The sequence below is a fragment of the Stenella coeruleoalba genome (assembly GCF_951394435.1).
Source record: "Stenella coeruleoalba genome assembly, chromosome: 12".
In the NCBI taxonomy this organism is placed as follows: Eukaryota; Metazoa; Chordata; class Mammalia; order Artiodactyla; family Delphinidae; genus Stenella; species Stenella coeruleoalba.
Window position 1 is genome coordinate 42,934,396 of NC_137158.1, and position 22,720 is coordinate 42,957,115.

The 22,720-nt window shown below is 43.4% G+C and overlaps 1 protein-coding gene and 1 long non-coding RNA gene across 10 annotated transcripts in view; one reads left to right on the forward strand and one right to left on the reverse strand.

Moving 5' to 3' along the window:
- LOC307195302 overlaps positions 1-11,444 on the forward strand; it is a 54,982-nt gene extending 43,538 nt beyond the window's left edge. For 2 of the 4 annotated variants that reach the window (XR_013830774.1, XR_013830776.1), the window contains exons 2-3: positions 6,379-6,587; positions 9,814-11,444. This is a non-coding gene — a long non-coding RNA (uncharacterized lncRNA). Of the gene's footprint in view, positions 1-644; positions 1,540-6,378; positions 6,588-9,813 lie in introns of those variants that run through there. The other 2 variants (XR_013830775.1, XR_013830777.1) reach the window with 2 other exon arrangements.
- TRAF3IP2 (TRAF3 interacting protein 2) overlaps positions 1-22,720 on the reverse strand; it is a 98,147-nt gene that overhangs the window by 2,974 nt on the left and 72,453 nt on the right. For 3 of the 6 annotated variants that reach the window (XM_079939300.1, XM_079939299.1, XM_079939301.1), the window contains exons 8-10: positions 21,577-21,651; positions 19,024-19,155; positions 6,361-6,461 (exon numbers count right to left, since the gene is read on the reverse strand). In XM_079939300.1, coding sequence (XP_079795426.1) covers positions 6,408-6,461; positions 19,024-19,155; positions 21,577-21,651 — 261 coding nt within the window. In that variant the 3' untranslated portion in view covers positions 6,361-6,407. Of the gene's footprint in view, positions 1-6,360; positions 6,462-14,700; positions 15,232-15,407; positions 15,529-16,934; positions 19,156-21,576; positions 21,652-22,720 lie in introns of those variants that run through there. The other 3 variants (XM_079939303.1, XM_079939302.1, XR_013830768.1) reach the window with 2 other exon arrangements.

Sequence of the window (22,720 nt, forward strand, 5' to 3'; positions counted from 1 at the left end):
TTCTTGCTAGATTTTGAGTGAAAGGATAAAGTTGAGTGAAAGGAGTCTGCACTGACTCAAGCGCCCATGGGAACTTCTGCTGCTCTTCCTCTCATGTCAGCCCATCCCTAGGGTGCAGGTCCTTACCTCACCGATGAGAAGAGGAGAAGCTGCTGAGATCCCAATAGTTTTAAGCCACCAGCTTTAAGCTGTGGCAGAAATCCATCATGAGCACTAACTCTCTAATTCAGAAGTTGTTGGCTCAAGACACACAAATTGTTCTAATGCTTAGGAAAGTGCTTATAGGGGCAAAGAGGAAAGAGAAAACAAAAGTGGTTGACATGTTCCTGATAACCGCTCCATGTCTTGCTCTGTCACTTAATAGTCAGGCAGCCTTGGACAGGCCACTTATCCTCTCTGAGCCTTGGTCTCACCTCAGTTCCCCATCTAGAGATTGGGGATGATAATATCAACCATGCAGGTTGGTTGTGAGGAGATGTAGTATGTGAAGCCACGCTGGGAACACAGTAGATGTTCAGGGACTTTTATCCTCCATGTTACCTCCTACCCCCTGTAACGTGTCCGTGTTTAGAAACGCCCTTTAAATAACCCCTGGGGGCAGAGGGAGAGAGAGAGAGAGAGAGAGAGAGAGAGAGAGAGAGAGAGAGATCCTCCCACATTGGTAACTCAATAGTATTCTATATACTCTGCCCTTGCATACATTCAGGTATTGGAAATCATGTGCCATATTTACTTAAGAAGCTTCCCTACCCCTTTGTAGGTATTAAAAGAACAGGGTAGCAAGGGAAAATCAGAAGTTGTCCCTGATTTATCTGTGGCTGAAGAAGGAACTAGGGAGGTGCAGCGAGCAGCATTATTTCTTCCTCCAGGTGAACTAATGAAGGCTTAGAAGAAACAGCTGCATCACGGCCAGGGTGGCCTAACCTTGTCCTTTCACTTTCATTATATGCTTATCTGGCCTTCAAGGAGCTGTTGTTGCTGTATCAATGGTTGACAGTCATCACTGCAACCAAGGGAAATGTATGTGACAAAAAAACTACATTTCATTAAACTTTGGATTGAGGAAGTATATGTATAGGATATAATTATTATTTTTTAGAAATTAAGGAAAATCATCCACTCATTCAGCCTTCAAATATTTATTGACAGCTACTGTTGTAACAAACACCATTCTGGGCACTGAGGATACAACAGCAACTAAAACAAAAATCCCTGCCTTTTGCAATTTCTATTCTAGTGGAAGATGTAGACAGTAAAAAAGATAAATTAGTAAGATATATAGTATGTTAGGAAGTAGTTAGTGCTAAGGGGAAAAATAAGGTAGAAAAGGGGACTGTAAAATATCAAGAGGTATATTAGATGGTGATCCAGGGAAAGTCTCATTGATAAGGTGCTTTTTGTTTTTTTTGATAAGGTGCTTTTGAAGTAAAGACCTGATGGAAGTGACAAGCCAGCCTTGAGGATGTCTGAGGGACAGCTTTCAAGACAAGGGGTCCTGAGATGAGAGGGTGCCTGGTGTGTCTGAGGAGCAGCCTGGAGGTCAGCGTGTGAGCTGAGCATGGAGGGAAAGCAGTCTGAGATCTGGTCAGAAAGAAAACAGGCCAGTTGTATGGGGCCTTGGAGGACATGATAAGGATGTCGGCTTTCACTGGTAGTAAGAGGAAAAGCTCCAGGGAGTTTGGGCAGAGGAAAGATATTATACAACCATTTTTATTGAGTGTTTGCTCTGTTAGATTCTATTTTAAATGCTTTATTTGTAATCCTCACAATTACCTTATGAGGTAGGACCCACTATCTTCTCCATTTTACAGCCGAGGAAACAGAGGCCCAGAGAGGTTAAGTAATAACTTGCATGAGGTCACACAGCTGACAGGGACATGGTGAAAATTTAGACCCTGGCCAACACTTAACCACCTTGTTGTCCTGACCCCAAATGCTTAAGAGACTGAGGGTTTTTTTTTTTCTTTCTTGATATCTGTATTTCCAGAGCACACTTACAATGAAATCACTTCATACTCATTCATAAATACAGAACTTCTTTGCTTAAACTGATAAATATTCCAAGTATTCTGCTTTATGATTTCAAGTTTTTTTGTTTTTTTTTTTAAAAAGCCCTCAGGGACTTCCCTGGTGGTACAGTGGTTAAGAATCCACCTGTCAATGCAAGGGACATGGGTTCGATCCCTTTTCCAGGAAGATCTCACATGCCGCGGAGCAACTAAGCCTGTGCACCACAACTACTGAGCCCATGTGCTGCAACTACTGAAGCTCACATGCCTAGAGCCATTGCTCTGCAACGAGAAGCCACAGCAGTGAGAAGCCCACGCACTGCAACAAAGAGTAGCCTCTGCTCGCCACAACTAAAGAAAAGCCCTCGAGCAGCTGTGAAGACCCAGGCAGCCAAAAAAAAAAAAAAAGCCCTCATATTAGCATATTAACAAGCATCTTGACATGTCTCGCTTTAATTATGCAGACAGCAATTTCTTTTTTGCTTCTAATGTAGAGGTTGATTGGGAAATTTTTTATTTTATTGCTTACAATCTTACCCTAGCTACCTAAATCACTACTATAAGATTTGACATCTATAATTTATCATTTTCCTCTGCTATTAGATAAAATGCCCTTTAAAACATTCCACAGCAAGGTGAACACAAGTCAAGCTTGCAAAGTTCTAGAAAAAAGAATTGCAAAGAATCATTAAAGAATAATGAACGTTGACTTATGTAGCATATGATATCAGGGCTGCCCAGTTTAACAAATATAATTATTCCAAGTCATTTTCAGAAGGCCTCTAAATTTCAGCACCTAATTTTCATCATCTTTCAAGGAATAACAACAAAAATACCTTACATTTATAAAGACTCTAAAAGCGAACTCTTTAATTCATTTCTCTGGATTTCACTAAAGCGAAGCATGAAACAATAGACAACTTAAAATACAGGAAACCCAGATTCCTTTTGCTATTGCGTGGCTTTAACATTTTACTGCTATAGCCAAGAGTCCTTGGTTTCTGCAGCCAACAGCCTTTTGCATGCTGATTTTGCAGAGAGAGTCTCTCAGGAGTTATTACTTTTGAGCACTATCTACGATGACTCCAGTCTCTGCAGGAAGTGGGAGGTAGCAGAGTTTGGGAATGAAAACACTGAGGGAAAAATCTTTCCAGATAGAATTGTCAACTCAATCTAATTTTAGGTTTCGGGCAGAACACATAGCTGTACCTTCAGCTACCTGCAAACATTTGCCTCTCAGGTGCCCATCATTGAAGGACTACAACCAGGCCAAACAAAAATAATGAAGTTTTCTATCATAATATTTTTTAGTAAAATAGGTGATGTGTCAGAGTATGTGTGTGTATGCTTGCACACGGGCAAACCATGTGTGTGTACCCCTACGTTCAAGGTTTCATAGCGTTCAGAGTAAAGGAGATGGCCCAAAAGGGTTTCTTTCTATTTTTGATAAACTCTATTTAATTTTTCCTTCCAGTCCCTCACAACCAAAAGGACTAATAGTCCCAGGCACAAGACCTCAGAAACATATTACTGAGTTATGTGAAACAGGACTAGGAGACATTTTTAGTAATACTTTCTATGTGGTAGCTATTTTGGTATTGAAACAACTAAATCAAATCTAACAAAGGTCTTTTGAGAGGAAATGGTTAAAAGGGCATGTCTTTCCTTTTCTAAAAGGAAAACCACAGCAAAGTATTCCGATCAGGAATAAATTAAAGAGCACTGCACTTTTCTGCAAGGGTCAGGAAGTCAAGCTCTTGGCCTTGGGCTGCTTCTCAGCCCCACCCCAGCTGACCCTGGGAACAAGGCACTCCCCATCTCTGTGTGAACTCAACAGTTGCTGTCAAGTCCTGCCATTCCTCTGCAGAAAAGAGCCAGGGATTTTCTGGCTCTTGCCAGAAATCAGAGTCAGAAGGAGGTAGCTAAGGTGCCGGGGGCTTTCTATAGTGTCCCAGTGCCAGCTTTCTGTCGCCAAAGGAAAATTCCCTAAACTCACTAAAGCCAAATCTCACATTTTGAAAAGTCTCCAAAAGAAGTTTCATAAGCTGTTTTGCTGCTAGAAGATTAAGCTCTCATTTCCCAGATTACATTTTTTAAATGTAATTTCCTTAAATTCAGCAGCACTTTTAATCCATGACACTCACTGGTAGACAAGAAAAACAACTCTGCTGTCTTCACAATCGATTTAAAGCTTACAGATGTGACATCTCAGTACTTCATGTTGTGGTTAATTGCCTTATACTAACATCTGATGAAAAAAAATATATATATATATATATTTAATGTTCTTATATAACCTGTGCAGCTGACATGTGATTAGTTGGGAAATAGGGGCTGTGAGGTGTCCCAAACAGCTGAACTTGATCAAGATGTCATGCACTCTTGACCTCTTTAATAGACTATTTTGCTCTTTTGACAGCATTCAAAATCTACTTGTCCTTCAAGGTCTAGCTCAGTTCCTGCCTCCAGCCCAAATCTGTGCCTGACCATTTAAGTTCTCACTGAGATCTTCCCCCTGGCACCACCTTAAGGCCCTATTGCCTGTGCTATTATGGCATTTGGATATGTCAGCGTACACCATATTTTATTCACTGACTTTCAAGGGCCGTGTGCTTTCTCTTTGGCTCCCCATAGTGCCTAGTCTGGTGCTGAGCACATGTGGATGCTCCGTGGTAGAAGTGAATCAAATTGACTTACCTCCTTTTTCATCATTTTCCCTATGATCATATCTAGGGCTAAAATTTGCATTATTGCTTTTTATTTCTCCAGTCATTGTTCCTTAGTGACCCAGGAGCATCTAGAATGAGCTGCAAGTTAGATCACTCCTGGAATAGGTTGGTCACCTGTGGTTTTTGGCTTGGATGTCACTGTCTGTACCACCCATGGAAATGGGAGACAAGTTACATCCCTTATGACTGTAGTCATTAGGGAATTACCAATGAATATAAAGAGAAAAAATAAGCTAATGGAACAGAGAAAGAAAATAAAGAAAAGGATGAGGGGAAAAGAAAATGAAAGAGGCAAAAAAAAAAAAAAAAGCTCCCACAATCCTACTTTCTGATGTACATACGTTTCCTTTTTAAATGACAAAACATAAAGACTCCTCGCAGGTATATTTAATGGATGGTTACTTGCATATCTTAATAATGTTTGCTCTCTGGGGAATCATATACAGAAACAACTGCCTTTCCAGTTTGAATTAGGAATAAAGTGGAAAGGCAGTTACTTTGGGAGGAAGTAAAAGCAAAGCCTAGTAACACTGGTGCATTGTATGAGGCAGTGAGAAATGACAGTTCACAATGAGGCAGACTTCTCTCTTCAGTGATCAGCCTGCTCGGCCCTCAATGAGTCCGTGAGATTCCGCATTTTATAGGTTGAGCTTCCCACTGGCAGCAACTGAAGCAGTTTATTATGCACATCTGTCACGTGATCCACTTCATCAACCAAATGGAACTGGGAGAATAAGCCACCCTAACAAGATCCTCAGTACACTCTTAAAAACTACTTACAGATGTACTCTTCCTCCTAGGGGATACAATGCGTTTCCTTGTACGGTGCCACATGATACAGGAAATGCATTATCCCCATCCAAATTCAGGCATACCAGGAGGAAGCCCATGAAAAGAAAGCGGCTCAGAAAAGCACACATGGCTTTTGCAAAAGTCCTGAGAGGGGCTCCTACACCAATTTGTGATAACGGCAGATAAAATCCCAGGCCTCTGAAGCTCAGTTCATTACAAATGCTAATGTCCACACAGGGGGAAGGAAACCACATCAGCAGTCAGCATCGACACAAATGTCGCCAATGCTTTTTATTTACGGTTGTCACTGAGTCCCCTCAGCAGTATGCCACATCTCCATTTGTGTTGTAACTTTAACTACGTTATGTGCTTTCACAGCTCGCTAGGTTATGTACCCATAGGTGATTTGTGCTTTCAGACTGTGTCTGGTGAGATGAGCGGCTGCACTTCTAATCTTGAATCTGGAACCATTTTGTTCCCATTCAGATAAGATCGAAGGAATGCTTTTGTAGATGCATCCAGGAACAGTAACACCTGCCATTGTTAAATCTTCCTGTTTCAGCTGGGGTGATCAATTTATCATTCAGTCAGTCAGCCAACAGCTATTTATTGAACACCTGCCACGTGCCAGACACTGTTCCAGGCATTGGAGATATAACAGTGAATAGAGTCCTACCATCAAAAAGATTACATTCTAGACAGGGGGAGGGGGAGACAGCAAACAAGTATGGAATATGGCAGAGTGTGTCAGTCAGGATAGGCTAGTCACTTTGTGGTAATAACAACCCAATCTCAGTGGATTAAAACAACCAGGTTTATCTCTGACTTACACTGGATGTTCATTGCAGGTCAGCTGGGGGCTCAGCTCTGTGCAGCTTCACTCTGGGACCCAGGCTGCCCAGAGAATCCCCATCTGGAGCATGGCCAGTCTCTGTGGGAGAGGGAGAAGATAGAGTGGTGAACTGCGCACTGGCTTATGCCCGAAAGGGACACACGACCCTTCTCCTCACGTGGCACTGGACAAAGTCAGTCAGGTGGCTGCACCCAACTTCAAAAGGTGAGGAAGTGCAATCATATCATATGTTTAGGAAAATCAGACATACTTGGTGGGCAGAACTGTCCCAATGAAGATGATTGCTATGAAGAAAAAAAGCAAGGTAAAGGAGATGGTGTCTGGGTAGCTGGTTTCCACTTACAGAGATGGTCAGGAAAGGTCTCTCTGATATGGTGACATTTGAGGAGAGATCCCAAGGAAGAGAGAGAGGGCCGTTTGGATGGGGTGGGGACAGCATCCTGCAGAGGATACAGCAAGGGCATAGTTTGCCTGGCATGTTTGAGGAACAGCAAGGAAGTGAAGATGGCTAGAGGGGAGCGAGCAAGGGGAGAGCTGTAGAAAAGTAGGTCAGAGACATAAGAGAGAGTTGTGGGACCCAAGTGGGCACCTTATTATAAGGGCTATGGCCATTGCAGATGTTTGGGTGAAGACATGATCTGAGTTAGGTTTTAAAAGAATCCTGTAGCTGCTGTGAGGAAAATATACCAGGGGGCCAAGGGCTGAAGCAGGGAATAGTTGAGAGGCTCTTGCAATAATCCAAGTAAGATAAGAGAGTGGGTAGTAGTCAGACTCTGGAGAGAGTTTGAAGGTAGAACAAACAGAATTTGCCCATGTATTGCTGTAAGAGAAAGAAAGGATTCAAGGATGACCAGAAAGGTTTGTTTCTTCTAGTAATCCCTGGATACACATAAGGACTACTTCACGTGACTTTTGAGAATCTTCAAATTTGGCAAAATCGCATAGCCCATAACCTCCCTCCAAAATGAGTTGAGAGTTGAAGAGCCAAGTGGAGAGATGGATGCTGGGTGGTCAGCTTGATTCATGGACCATCTAAGGGACATCTCTCCCACACTGGCCTAATATCCAGTCTCTCTTAGGGTTTTGATCCATGTTACTTTATAAAACCAGAAAAATGAGCTTCATAATTACAAGCAAAACAGGAGCTTCTGACTGAGTCATCCCAACCTCATCCCACTCCTCTGTGAACCTCAGGTACCACTACCAAGAAACTTAGCTATACAACACAAGATCTGTCCTCAGTATACGCTGGTATAGTGGTGTGTCACCAATTCTCCTAAAAGTAGGTTGAATAGAAATCTTAATAAATACAATAAAATAACATTATGGTGTTCTTCTGAATAGTTTCCCCTCTTTCTGCTCACCCTGTCTTCCCATCACATGGTTCTCCCCATTCACCACCACCCATTAAATGGCCACTAGAGCGCCCTACTACACCTGGGCCTTCTCTTATGTCTTCTCCAGCTTAGGAAAGCACAGGTTGAATGCACAGTTTGCCAACTACCGTAATGGAATGAATAAATAAAGGTCATTGCTGTTTTTTTTTTCCTTGGCCGCACTGCACAGCTTGCGGGATCTCAGTTCCCCGATCAGGGATTGGACCCGGCCCACTGCACTGAAAGCCCAGAATCCTAACCACCAGGCCACTGGGGAACTCCTTATTGCTGTTTTTAAAAACTGTATATTTTTGGTATTTGTAATCAAAAGCATTCGTTCATTCAAAACATCTTCTTGAACTCCTACCGTGTGCCACTTCCTCTTCTAAGCACTGGAGACACAGCCATGAATAGAATGTGGAAGTAATACATATTGTTGAAAACTGGGAGAGCATAGAAAAGTATTAAGAGAAGATAAACTTTCCACTAACTCACCACTGAAACATAACTGCTAGTAACATGTTGGTGCCCTGTCTTTTTCCAAGCATACATATTGTTCCTCCTTGCTCTTTCGAATAAAATTTACAACTCTGGACTTATACAGTACATTTTTTTCTTTAAAAATTATTTCTTCTTATAAAAATAAATTATAGCAGATGCTCAGTAAGTATTTGTTGAATGAATAAATTAATTATAGAAACAGTAAATTACAGAGAAGCAAAAAATTAAAAATGAAAGTCATCAATAATATCACTACTAAGAGATAGTATCACTAGTAATAGTTTGGGTTGTTCAATATGGTTTTGAATAATCAACATATTTTTACAACATCGCTCCACAATGATTATTTTGTAAATGACAACTTTCTCTTTTTTCCTAATTACAAAAGTAACATGCCATTGTAGATATTTTGGAAAATATTGAAAACTACAAAAGGAAAAACCAAAAGTTATTTGTAGTCCCACTGCCCTGAGACTACTGCTATTAATATTCTCCAATTGGGCTTCCCTGGTGGCGCAGTGGTTGAGAGTCCGCCTGACGATGCAGGGGACACGGGTTCATGCCTCGATCCGGGAGGATCCTACATGCCGTGGAGTGGCTGGGCCCGTGAGCCATGGTCGCTGAGCCTGCGTGTCCGGAGCCTGTGCTCCGCAACGGGAGAGGCCCGCGTACTGCAAAAAAAAAAAAAAAAAGATCTCCAATCTTTTTGGAAATTTTTTTCCAATCTGTTTTTTCTTGAGCAGTACAGCAGGTTTGTTAAGAGCCTGGGCAAGTTACTCAGCCTCTCTGAGCCTCAGATTCTTCATCTGTAAAATGATACTAGTAGTACCCACTTTGTAAGATTGGTGTGAAATTTAAATAAGATAAGATACACAAACTGTTTAGTTTAACATCTGACTGACCCATTATAAGTGCTTAATATGGGAACTCTTACCACTTTGCAAGACATTTCTATATAGTTGGTCAGACTTTATACATGAATTTTTTGTCCTCTTTTTTTAAAGAAAGAAACAACATTCCTCAATCTCATTAAATTTAAAATTCTGAGACGATCTCAAATTTTCAGAAAAATTGCAAGCAAAGTACAAAGATCTTTTCTCCCTTGAAATATTTGAAAGGAAGTTGTCAGTCCAATTCCTCCATTACCCCTGAATATCATAGCTCACATTCTACAACTCAAACAGAGACATAGCTCAAAAAGAGACATTCCCCTACAACTCCAGTGCAAACAGCAAAATTGAGAAATTAACATTGGTACACTGGGGTCTAATCCTCAGACTCCAGTCAAATTTCTCCACACATACCTTATAACAAAAGGATTCCAGTTCCAAACCACACCATGCAATTATTCCCCATGTCTCTCCAGTCTCCTTCAATCTGAAATAGTTCCTCCACCTTTCCTAGACTTTAATATCCTTGACACTTTGAAAGAATATGGGCCAGTCATTTTGTAGAATGTCCCTCATATGATGTTTTCTCATGATTAAGTTATGCATATGTCTTTGTCAGGAATACCACAGAAGTGATGCTGTGTTCTTATTGTATCTTATTAGGTAACATACCTGTTTTGGCTATAACAACCTGTGCTGGACCACCTTCCTACACAGATACGCCTCTCACCCCACCTGGGCTCTGAAATATCCTCTTCACCCTGCCTCGACGCCAACATCTCGCACTAGGCTATGCCTTTGCAAGAACACTCCCCTCACCCCACGTGGGCTCTGAAACCTCCTGCCGGGCTGCCCCTCCCACCCTCAATCCTCAGCCCACCTGGGCCACCCTGAGCTGAGCCATCCTCTCAGCCTGCTTTGGCTCTGACACTGAGCTAAGCTGACCCTCTGCAGGGGTGGCTCTCTTGAGCTGCCTGGGCACTGGCACCAGCTATCCCACTCGTGGGATGCCCTCCTCACTCCACTTTTGCGGTGTTCTAATTCTTTAAAGATTTCTATTATCTGTGTATATAGTATCAGTTTTTCCTCAAACTAGAGGTCTGTGTATGTATTATTGATGATCCATTAGTAATGATGTGTTTTCATTTCAATGATGATCTAAAAAAACTTACATTATAAAATATAAGCATATCTGGGATGTTCGTTATATAACCACATACTTTTAGTGTTGGTGCTTTGTGTTTATAATTGGGTTGGTACCGCGTGATTGTTAATGTGTCAATATTTAACTTTTAAATTGGTGGTAGTTTTAGATTGGCATTCCTGGCATCAAAATACAAAAACCATCTTGATTTCTGTTCAGTAAAAATTATATTGCGTTTTCTTACCAACTATAAATCTAAAACTGCTCAGTGATGAGATTTATGTCTTTATTTAATAAATTAATTTTGACTTTCCATCATAAAAATAACCATGCTACTTTAATTGTCACAGGCTGATGAAAAAAGAACTGAGCTGGCTGACTTGATACACAAATGATGTACTCATGCAAAGTGAAGGCCAAATGAATCATGGCACTGGTATAAGTGAAGCTTTACAATAGTTCAAATAGAGGACAGTAGAGAGAAAACTGAGTCATTACAGGTCTCTTGGTATCATAGGTTGAACTCAAAAGAAGCTAGGCAAAGCAGTCACTTTTTTCAGATTATTGACAGATGTGTTTGTGTGTGTGTGTTTATATGGCATATCAGCTTGCAAATATTCTCCATGAAGGACTTTTGTTAGGAGCTTTTTAAAAAAATAATTATCAATATTATATTTTGGAGAAAACCATTTTTAGATGAGTTGGACCAATTAAAATAATCAACTGATGGTTTCAAATGAGTAACCTGATGGAAGGAAAAATTATGGTAATGATTGCGAATCAAAGGACTGTCCATCATGCTCATAATCAAATATTTAGGTCAACAATTGAGACATAAAATGCATAAAAGCATCTTATTATGCTTTTATAATTACATGTATACATTGTAATTAAATCCAACATTGGCTACTTAGTTTCAGCAAAACTTTACCACTTTTACACTAAATTAATGTTTCTTATTTGAATTTATCTGGTGATCTTGTTTTTATCTAGCTTGTTACATTTGATTTCTTCTTATGGTTTGTTTTAATTGTGGTAAAGAAAACACATAACCTAAAACTTACTGTCTTAACCATTCTTAAGTGTACAGCTTGGTAGTATTGAGTATATTCACACTGTGTGCAACAGACGTCTAGAACTTTTTCATTTTGTGTACTTATAGTTTTTAATGAGCTATAAGTATAAAGCATTTATACCTAATTATACATTGGCACGTATTTAAGGAACAAGATGATGAAAATTATTTAAGTCAACATAAAAGGTGGTCTCAAGAGAACTTTTTCCTTTTGGGAAAAAAGGAAGAGGTTTAAGAAACACTAATCAATATGGTAATTAACTTCCAATCTAAATGTTTGCTTGGGCCCACCCCCACTTTTCTCCCCGGCTGGACGGTTCACAGTTGACTGGGAGGAAAAGGCAGTGATACCTCATTTCTTGGAAAAGCAGAGCCAGGGGAGAGCATAGCAGTTTTCCCAACCTGAATTCAAAACTTGCTTTTAAGTAATAGGTATAATATGAATACAATACTGCCTTTCAAATTACTTTTCAAAATAATTTCAAATCCATTATCCTAATTTTGAGGCCCCGTTGTGAATCTCTAAAGTTAGTTTCCTTTAAAGTCAAACCTCATTGCCAAGTTTGATATGTTATAACTCTAATCGTCCAAGCCAGTGCTGCTGGAGTTTTGCTCCTTAGCAAGATGCTAGAGGGAAGAAGGCTGTCTCCAGACGCTGTGATTGTTCTGAGTCTGCTATGGCCTCTTGCAGGCCTTATTAAGAAAACAAACTGTGCTGATTAGTTTCTCTGAAAAACTAGACGGAAGTTTTCAGCTTAAAAGCTCATATGCTGACCTCTCCTAAGGCTTCATTTTTAAAATGAAAGTTTGTTGTTAGGATTTGCTATTTGACTTTTTAGAAATAAGAAAATAACCAAAGTTCCCATAAGTAATCATTAATTATGAGGTGGAAAGCAAGAAGGAAAGGGCAAGAAAGGAAGGAAAATTTATTATTTACTCTGTGCCAGGCACTATTCTAGAAGCTTTATATCACCCGTCTTACCTTGTCCCGACAACCTCCCTAGGAGTTGGTTCTGTTGTCCCCATTTCAATGTCTGAGGCTCTGAGAGGTAAAGTAACTTGCCAAAGATCACGCAGCTTGTAAGCGAACAGGTTTGATTCAAACTCAGGGTTGTCTGATTACCACTCACTCAAGTACGAAACACGTCAAGACACATCACAGATCAGCTTGGTCAGTTTTCTGTCAGATTTTGTCTGGGGAAACTGGACCATGCCGATACTCATTCATGGAGAAAGTCTCTCTGCCCATTCCAGCACATTATCATTCTCTGCTCTCTCGCTCAGTTACTTGTATATTTAGCTGACAGACTCAACTTCGAACACTCCCCAGACCCTACCCAACAGACTGCAGAAATCCCTTTGCTCTCTCGCAGCTGATCCCGGCACCGGCTAGGTTTCTGCTCCCCCAGATGTGGAGGCTGCAGTGTAAAAAGCACTTCCTCACCTTGCAACTACAGTGTTGTCTGGCGCTTCCTGAGGCACAGGTCTAAGCTGCTGTCTAGAGAGGCCTGATGTATGCCCTGTGGGCTGCACTGTCATTTACTGGTTTAATATGCACACTCTGTGATGCATTTTTATACTTTCCCATTTCTTAAATTCTGTCTCCTAACTCAGATCTCATTTACATGGTGATTTATAGGGCCTGAATATTATAATCTAAAAGGTGTATGTGGAGAGGAGGAGTGAGCACATCTTCTATTTATTAGGAAAAGTCTCCAATCATCTGCTTCTTTGAAAATCTGACCTTGAAACTGCATAATGAGAGCTCAGTCCCCAATCATAGTGAGGAGCAGGGAAAAGGGACCAGCTGGTCCGTTTGCTTAGCGTCTACTGTACGCTGCCTTGGGTAATCTCTTTTCACATGACGGCCTCTCTCCCCAGTTAGATTTTAAATAATTGGAGGGCAAGAGCATGTATCACTGACCTTTGTGCCAAGCATAAGCCCCTTGCACATAGTAGGCATTTAGTAAATAACTGGATGTTGGTTGCTGATCTGTGACTGACCGCTGCTTAAACCTCCCCATTCCCCACCATACCCGACCTTTCTGGTTTAGCTTTTACGTGACAGTTTCATTAGAAATGGTAGCAGGATGGAACCAGAACTTTCATGCACACACTGGGATATCAGAGACTTCCGCTTCACGTGTCTTTTCAAAGAATAAGTATAGGCTAGTATCCAAAGACCTAGTTTAGAATCTTGAATTTTAAAAACTTGACTGTGGGAAAGCCCTGCCCACTCACTTTGGAATGCCCCCGCCCCCTCTTAAGCATACTACACAGCATGGTTTAGTGCCTGGACTTGGTGATACCACTTTGCCTGGGAGGGCTAGTGCATGAAACCCTTTCCACACTGACACCACAGCTTAAATTCATTCTTCAGGCAGCCATTATTTTTTCTTATTAGGGTCAAAGATAAGGTGATGTGTGGAGGGGCAGGCGGGGCATCGTCTGGGGGGACAGGACTCTACCAGAGGAGCAGGAGCTGATGCTGGGCATCTCGTTGGAGGCAAGAAGGAGCCCATACAGAAGCAGGGGATGGGGTTTAGGTGCTGTGGAGCATTAACTGCTGCCCTGACTGCACAATTCTCCTCAGGCTGGCTGTTTTACCCAAACCTAGTCTAGAATTGTCCATGTTCTACGAGCCTCTTATGAATGAGCATCTTGCTTTGAAAATCAATTTGAAGCCAGAGTGCAAGTTTTCTTTTAGTCACAAAGTGAGAGCAATGAAAATAGGACTATCCTGCTGTATTATTTTTGGCCTTGTAACAGTGCAAAGTCAACTTTTCTTTCTGACTCAGGAGCGTTTTATAAAATCTCCACGTTTTGTGTGCATTTCAGACCCGAGAATCTGCCAACCCAGACCCCATTTGAGAGGGACGATTTAAAGTTCAGGGAAACAGCAGCTCTCTGCAAGTTTCTGAGTAACTGAACTTTGTTATAACAACAGATTGGAAGATAGAATCTGTTAATCTCTAAACTCAGGGAACCCTTGACCCCTATCCCGGATAACACAGGATGCTGAAAATTGGCCGGGTCCCTAACTCACCTTCTCACATTTCTCCTCTCCCTGGAAGAATGCAGCTTTTGACCACCGTGCCAGCTTGAGAGCAGGGCCTCCCTGTCACGCCTCCGTGAATGCATGACCAGGTGGATTTCTGTGCCGGGCGTCGCCTGGAAGGTGGCAAAAGCCAGACAGGTACCTGTGGCCCAGCTGCTGCTCAGCTACGAGGCTGGCAGCCAAGCCGGGCGGCAGCTTCTCGAAAGCAGCCCTTTTGATAACACCGATTACGTTTCCCTCGCTAGAGCCTTGGGCTGATTGAGCAACAGCCAGCTTCTCTGGGTAACAAAGAGGAGGGGAAAGTAATCCAAACACAGGTTTTATTATAAAAACCTGGGAGTGAGAGAAGTATATTTATTCTGTAAGATAACACACCTGCTCAGTGCCCAGGAGGCTCATTTCCATCAGTTGCCATGGCAAACTCGTTATACTTCAAGGCCATGTGGCTTTGTTTCCTTTTGAGATCTGGTCCTTGTCCTACCTTTCCTAACAACTGCAACACAATGACATGGAGGCCTGCGACAGCATAATTGATTTCTCCTTCCCTCTATCAACGGTTCACATTTGTTCGGCACAGGACTGAGCCTGCCTCTTCCTTTGAACTCCTGGCTAACCATGAAGGCATGCTTCAGAGAGCCGTCCTCATTAACATTCCAGGTCTCCCTTCCCCGTCAGCGATAAACAAGCCCCGCATCAACGGCCTCCTTCCTTCCAGCTTTACAAATGAGTGGCTCAGTTCCATGTTTCGCTGCCGATCCAGGTGCCCAGGCGCACAATGCGGGGCTAAGAAGCACGCTGGAGAGACTAAAAATAGAACAGCAGTTTTGGACGCATACCAGAGCAGCTACTTCATCTCAACTTGCTTTGCACACTAAGCCTAATGGGATCCATCAGGCATGAGTTCTCTCCCTCTCGCCCTCCCTCTCCCTCTCCCTCCCCGCCGCCGCCCCCCCCCCCCCCCCCCCATCTACCGTCAGCACCTTCCTGGTGAAGGGAGCAAAGGAGGTCAGGCCAGGGACAAGAAGCGTGTGCCCTCCTGGTCTTAGTTTACGAGTCCTGGGAGATCTGGGGGCTGCAATTACTCCTTCCGTACAAGCGTTTCTAGAAAAGAGCAGGCAGGGCCAGAACATGGTCACCTTTGCCCAGGTACACTTCGCTCCTCCAAGACTTTCATTGTTCAGCAAAGGCTCAACTATCACTTCCTACACACCCCAGTAAGCATGACCTAGCCCCAGACTCAGAAGCTTCTTGGGCAGTTAAATAGAGAACTACACTATAGTGTTCCTCTTACAGGTCCCACCTGCTTGGCTTGAGGCTAAAGATTTGGGAGCAAATGCACCATCACAGATGGAGGGGCTGTAGCTCACGTGGGTGGGTGGGCAGCACGTGACTGCCCAGGGTCTGCAAAAGCCTCCCACCAGTGATTCTATCTGAAAGCCTTTTGCAATAGAAAATGGAACAAATCAGTATGAAGTTAGGAACATGCTGTCCTGCCTGGGCACCAGGCCTCCCCAGTGCCAGCTGTATTGAATGAGCGAGGCTCCTCTGTGTTGTTGATGTGTCTCCCTTCTTGCAGCCTCCCTCCACCCAAAGGAGAGTTAGCCAGACCCACACATTTCTCATGAAGGGTAATGCAGGGGTTCCAAACAGCTAAGTATTACTCCAACGAGTACCACTCGTGTAGAATTAGGAGCGGGAGGGAGAAAAAACAGAAAAGGAGAGGGAAAGATGACTATTACAGTATTGAAAAATAAAAGCCTTTTCATGGTTGTTGTTTTGGAGATTGGCCAGATACAACAAAAAGAAATCGATCTACTGGCGGGTTTTGTCTGTAAGCTTCTGGAAGGTGTCAAGATCTTTTCAATTATGCCTTGGTTTCATAGACTAGCAGGATAAAATAAACATGCCAAACTACTTCAAGAAAAGTCACCCTCCGTACAGCAATAATTAACCCCCCAAAGAATTTCCCACAGAACAAGTTGCAACATGATCGTTTAATCCCCCAGCCACCAGAGGACAGAGGTGCATCTTCCCTCAGCCTTCTCCTATGTTCATAAAGCTCAGTTTACCTCCAGGAGATACTGGGTCATTTGTTGAATAAATCTACCATCAAAACCCAGATAGTTTTCTAGGTTCACCGAATAAATGTCTGTAGACTGGAAGCCAGGGTGTTCTAGCCCAAGGGTGAGCTTAGCAGAGCCACGGGTGCTCTGCACCTCACTTTTCTCATGCCTAAAACAAAACTGCAGAGGTGCATGATTTCTAGGGTCCTTTCCAGACTGAAGATTCCCTGGCAGAAATAAATGATATGGGAATTAAATTTTCATTGGTGATTTCATTCATCCTTTCTCGTTTTGGTGGTGGTTTATTTGGTTCGTGGGCCCTTATAGAACGATATACCTTGAAAAATATTGCATAATTCTTCAGGGGGAGAGGCATTTCTTCTTTGTGACATTTTCCCATACTCTAACTTTCCTTCTCTTTCATTTGCCACTAGGAGGTGGGTCTCACTGATTCTTCTTGGTTCATTAAGAAGAAACAGAAAGATTGTGTGTTTTGAGAGACTCTTTCTGGATCATTTCCCAGCGGTCACAGGACTTTGCAATTCATTTGGCAAAGGTGATGGTGACAATGGGGCATTTGGCAAAGTGGCTGATGAAGTGACTGAGGTTAAGAAGGCTCCTGGCAAAACATCATGAAACAGGGTCTGGAATGTTCGAAACGGAGGGCCTGCCTCCCTCGCAGACACGGCTCCGAGAAGAGCTCAGTCTTTAAACAGATGATTTGTTTAATAGGAAGCAAAGAAAAACGGTATCAACAACAATTCTGGGGAGCATTGAGCTGAGAAAGAGCTAGTCTAATACTTCGATTGTAGCCATGAACTGAGATGCCTTTGAATAATACAGAAATTGAACTAACCAGGCAGATATTCTGAAACCAGTCACTGAAATTAAAAATCACGTTGTAAGTTTTCAGTTAGTCACTAAATATCAGACAAGACTCTAGCCTTGCACTCTGCACACGTCACCTCTAACATCAGTTTAGGTCTGAATAAAGCTTTGAGGCTAAGAGGTTATTATTACTGAGTCAGCCCTAGGCCACTTCCATCCCCTGCAAACCTGCAGATGAATGCATGAGGACCAGGGTAACTTCCTTCATCATTCACCTCGGGGAGGAATAGTGGCTGAGGGCTCAGAACAGGCCTCCGAAGTGAGGAAGGCGTAGTAACATCACATTATTAAACCTCCACAAACTAGAAACATTTCAGAGTAATCATTGCTGATGCCACTTTTGTACAACTCTGTGTAGAATCTTTAATGATGGTGTCACCTCCAAAAAAGACAATAAAAAGAGAGGAGGAAGCCTTGATGTTTGTGTCTGGGGTGTTTTCCAGGCACTTTGAGTTAACTAAACAAGCACGTCAGTTTTACCAGGTCCCAAATGCTATGACTCTAAAGGTACTCGTCATAAAGTCTTACAAATGAGGACTTCGGGTATACTAGCTTTTCTTTTCTCTTCCTAGTTTTAAAAACAAAGACATTGGGCTTCCCTGGTGGCACAGTGGTTGAGAGTCTGCCTGCCGATGCAGGGAATGCGGGTTCGTGCCCCGGCCTGGGAAGATCCCACATGCCGCGGAGCGGCTGGGCCCGTGAGCCATGGCCGCTGAGCCTGCGTGTCCGGAGCCTGTGCTCCGCAACAGGAGAGGCCACAACAGTGAGAGGCCCGCGTATCACAAAAAAACAAAAAAACAAAAATAAACAAAGACATTCACTGTACCCAGTAGACATCTAGGTTATAATGTAAAGAAAACTAGTGTTCTTTGCAATTCATCAGCAAGGTTTCTTATTTATAGTTGATAAGTACTCATCTTCCTAAGAACTATGATTTTATTTAGAATCACGGTTGTGTATGGTACGAAGTTGTTTTGTTCAAAAAATTCTACTGCAGGAATAAAGCTTTCAAGATTAAGTTAAAAGGGATTGTTTAACTCTCTGGCCTTAATCCTTTAATACAAAGTAGTCTGTTACATTTGTCTAATATTCTATTTAAGCAGCTTTATTGATGTCCCTGGAAGCACCTGCCTAGATAAATTAATATATATCTATGTCCTTTGAGATAAGTGAAACACAATTTTACAAAAGAGTAAATATTTTATTATTTGTACATGAATCAGTGTGGTCTAGAGACACACAGCATCTGGCTAACTCAGAAAAGTAGCCCAAAGTGATGGGAGAGTGTGGTCGTTGACATTTATTGCAATGTCACTTGTACTGTCTACTTGCTAAGTGCTGAGAGCCCATTCTGGACACGTCACACTCTTAGGAGGAACGTGCAGTGGGCTTAAGAAGAAGGGAATGCAGAGCATCCACGGCCTCTGTTTCAAAGACAAGGTCCTTTGAGGTCTGGGGTGGCCGGGAGGAAGAGGACCCTGCAGAACAGGTTTTCTGGGGTGGGAGGGCCCCTCAGGGAGGGACTGAAAACAACAGCCCTGAACGCTGCCACACAGCCTCAGCCAGAAGAGTGCTCGTCAGAACAGGGGCCCAAACGTGGCATGGCCCCCAGATCTGGGGATGGAAGGAGTCACAAGGGAACCACCTGAAGTGTGGGCAGAGGCCCTCGGGGGGGAGCCACATACTCTTCCTCTCTGAGCAGCCGCAGAAGGATATTTTTTTTATTCTTCGGCCAGCTGTAGACGTGAGTGTTCTGAAGCCAGGTGGGCACATGCTCCTAGGGGAGAGAGAGTGACAGAAGCAAGCCATTAGAGAAAAACCTGGACTCTAGATCCCAGATTCAGTTCCCAATTTTTCCTTCATGGGCGTCTCCTACTAAATTCTTCTGGGAGTTGTACTGTTTTGCTTTCGGAAGGGGTTCGAGTGTGAAATGGCTCTGGGTGCAAGCTGTGTAGCTTGTTATGGAAAACACATGTGTCCAGCATCTTCCTTCAGTCTCCCAGGCTACCTGCCCTTTGCATCTCAGTGTGCTTTTCATCATGATCCCATAAAAGGGGTAGGACCGAAGTCATGCAGAGTGGTGTGAACTCCTCTGTGGCTTCCGCAGAAGGGTGCCAAGGCTTTGGGCTTAATCTAATTCATTATCGTTTCACTCCAGCGACAGGGCTGGCTCACAGAGGAAGCCCACCAGATCCCAGTTATCAGGCAAAAGCAGAACCTGTAAGCCAGGGATCGTGAGGGTGCAGTTTCAGAGTGCCCTCGGGGAGTGGACATTCTGTTGGGGAAAGAAAGACAATGAATAAGTAAAATATATAGTGGGTTCAACGGTAATGCAGGCTGTGGAGAAAAATAAAACAGAGAAAAGGGGTAGCAAGTGCTGGGCAGGGATGAAAGATTTGCAGTTTTAAGTAGGGTGTGAGGGAGAGGTCTTACTGAGAAAACAAGCAAAGACGTGACAGAGTAGTGAGCAAGCTTTGTGGATGTCTGGGTCCAGGCAGCTAGGAGAGCCAGTGCAAAGGCCCTGTGGTGGAAGCATGTTTGCCAGTGCGGCCAGAGAAGAATGAATGAAAGAGAGTAGGGGAGGGGTTTTGGAAGTAGAGGGGGCTGTATCAGACAGGGCCTCAGAGATTTTTCACTGAGTAGATAGGACTCCTTTGGGGATTGCAGGATGAGCTTAGACAGGAGCACCTGCTGTAGGTCAGGCACCATGCTGGGTATTGATGATGCCCAAATGAAAAAGACACATTACTGCCTTGAGGAGTTCACAGTCTTACGATGGAGTCAAAATGTAACTATTTTCTAGGCCATAACATGCCAAGTGGCCGGGGCAGCAGGGGGGGGTGCAGTCTGCCCTGAGAGCGGGTAAACAAGGGGACTGTTTGAGGAACTTTAAAAAACATTAACAAAACCAACTAAAAGCTGGTCTGCTTTTTTCTATCACCATAACGCTCCAGTAATTCTAAACAATTACTCCCAACAGCCCCAGCCACGCACCACTGACTCCAGGTACTATAATTAAGAGCTCTCAAGAGAGGGACTATTCAGTACATCGGCACGGGGGAGGAGAGGCTAGAGGGATTGGGTGCTATGGGGATAAGCAAGAGTTTGCCGGACACACAACCAAGGAAGGGCACGGCAGAGCAGCGGGAGCACAAGTACAAAGGCACAGAAACATGAAAGAGTGGGGCGTGTGTGAGGGCAAGCTGAAACAGGCCACCGTGCCCAGGGCGTAGTGTCATCTGTGCGCACGGTGGCGAGAGGGAAGGCCAGGCAGGCAGCACAGCCCTCTTCTGACGGGCCAAGCACGCCATACTAAGGAAGACCGATGTGATCTTGTAGTCAGTAGGAAACCACCACAAAATTTCTAAGCTGGACAGAGACAGATCAGATCTACATTTCGGATGTTCTTCTTTGATGGCAGCACAGGGGATGGCTTGTACAGGGTCAAAGTGGACACAGGGAGACCAGGAAGGACATGTTGCAGTGAGAGCAGTCAGAGCCTGGGCGAGGGATGGAAAGCACACTGTTGGCAGGCTGTGAACTGCGCAACCCCAGGGGTCCCGTTCCCATAAATGGAACCCTCCCTCACCCAGGGCAGAAGTCTCAGTGCAGTCCTGACATCTAGGGATCCTCCAGGGGGGGGCTGGGCCTGAGCTCAGGGTGCCGTGGTGTGGCTCCCAAGATGTTTACTACACTGCTGCCTTCGCTTCTCCAAGCCTGGCGTGGGACCTCAGATGTTTTTGCCCCCATTCTCCAAATCTGCTGGCCTGCCCTTCCAGTGAAAAAACCCTCATATGACCCACAGCAAAGTTCCCTTCGGTAACTGTATAGGTTTAATTCCCATATTCTACAGCTTTGAGAGCTGAACTATGTGTAACCAAACATTTCCGTGGAACAGCCTGCAAAAAATGCACACATCTCGACTTTTATGTGCAAGAGATAAGAAGTATCAGATGAACAGTCTCTTTTCGTCTCATGAGTTACAACACAAACTACTTCTCTGTGTGTGATGGCTGCTTGAACAATTAGGATGGTCTATCAGGTAAAGCTCTGAAACCTTCCTGATTCACGCTGCTCAACTGAGTGCTACAACCTGTTGATCTTTCTGGCAACACTGCTATCTCGAAGGATGGATAAAGGGCTGACAAGCTTTTCCATTTAAAATCCCAGATAACAAACAAACCATTTGTTTGTTTACCTTCTTAGCGTTTGGGAAGAGCACAGGGATGAATCTGAAGTTCATACTTCCTTGTTTTATGAACTCAATCTGCATCTGGAAGAGAACACACTTGAAGGATTAATTTCAGGAATGAGGATGAATCAATGGTACTCACGATCATGCAAGCCCTCACGGGATTTTTATTCTGATTTCCTTCAGTGCCACACACTCATAACTTTAAACTCTCCATCACACATGTATGCCATCTGCTCATTCATCGGTCATGTATCGAAGGCCTATCGAAAGTCATGCTCTGTGGTCAGGGGGCCCGGCCGGCACCACCACCTTCTCCCCCATGCTGTGAAGGCAGGCCCCACACCCCAGTGCCCGGGTCGTGCTCACACTGGACTCTCCATCTTGTGCATATCTTTAACAATAGCTTCTGTCTCTCCCCAGTCTTCTAAAGACACTCACTTTATCTTCTCATGCCATGGGTCCCTTTGACAGTCTGGTAAGGACCCCTTCTCCAAATAAAATACGTAAGAAAATAAAACACCTAAGAGAACGAGAAAATCTAGGAAAATAAAGGAACTATTGTTACTGTTATTGAAAACCACTTGTCAAATATTTTTAAAATATGTAAAAAATAAAAGACCTATTTGAGATTAAAAAAAAAAAAAGTCATGCTCTGTGCTGGACTTGGGGTTTCAAGGACTAGGATACTTTACAGGGTGTGCTGAGGTGCCTCATAGCAGTTCACAGAAGCCACTCATGTGCATCTCTTCCCAATTCTGTGTTCAGTGACTTCACATTGGTAGGTTGAAATCGGCCATGTGAGAGTATTTGTACCATGGAAATGGGCAAATGCTACAGATCAGGATCTTTTTTTTTTTTTTTTTTTGAGAACCAGTTTACCAGACACCATGGATATAATTCCTATCCTCACAAAGCCAGCGGTTTAATGAGCAGGCAGGAAGGAAAACTACCGACCACAGTGCAGTGTGAAAGGTATGAACAAATCGCTGTGGAAGCCCAGTGGGGGCCATCCTTTTCTACACCAGTGGTTTGAAGGAGTTACAAGGGAGTTGTCATTTGGATACTAAAAGAAAATAGGAATTTGGTCAGACAGGGAAAATGGGGGGAGGGGAAGAACATTCTCAGCAGCGGAAACAGCATGAGCAAA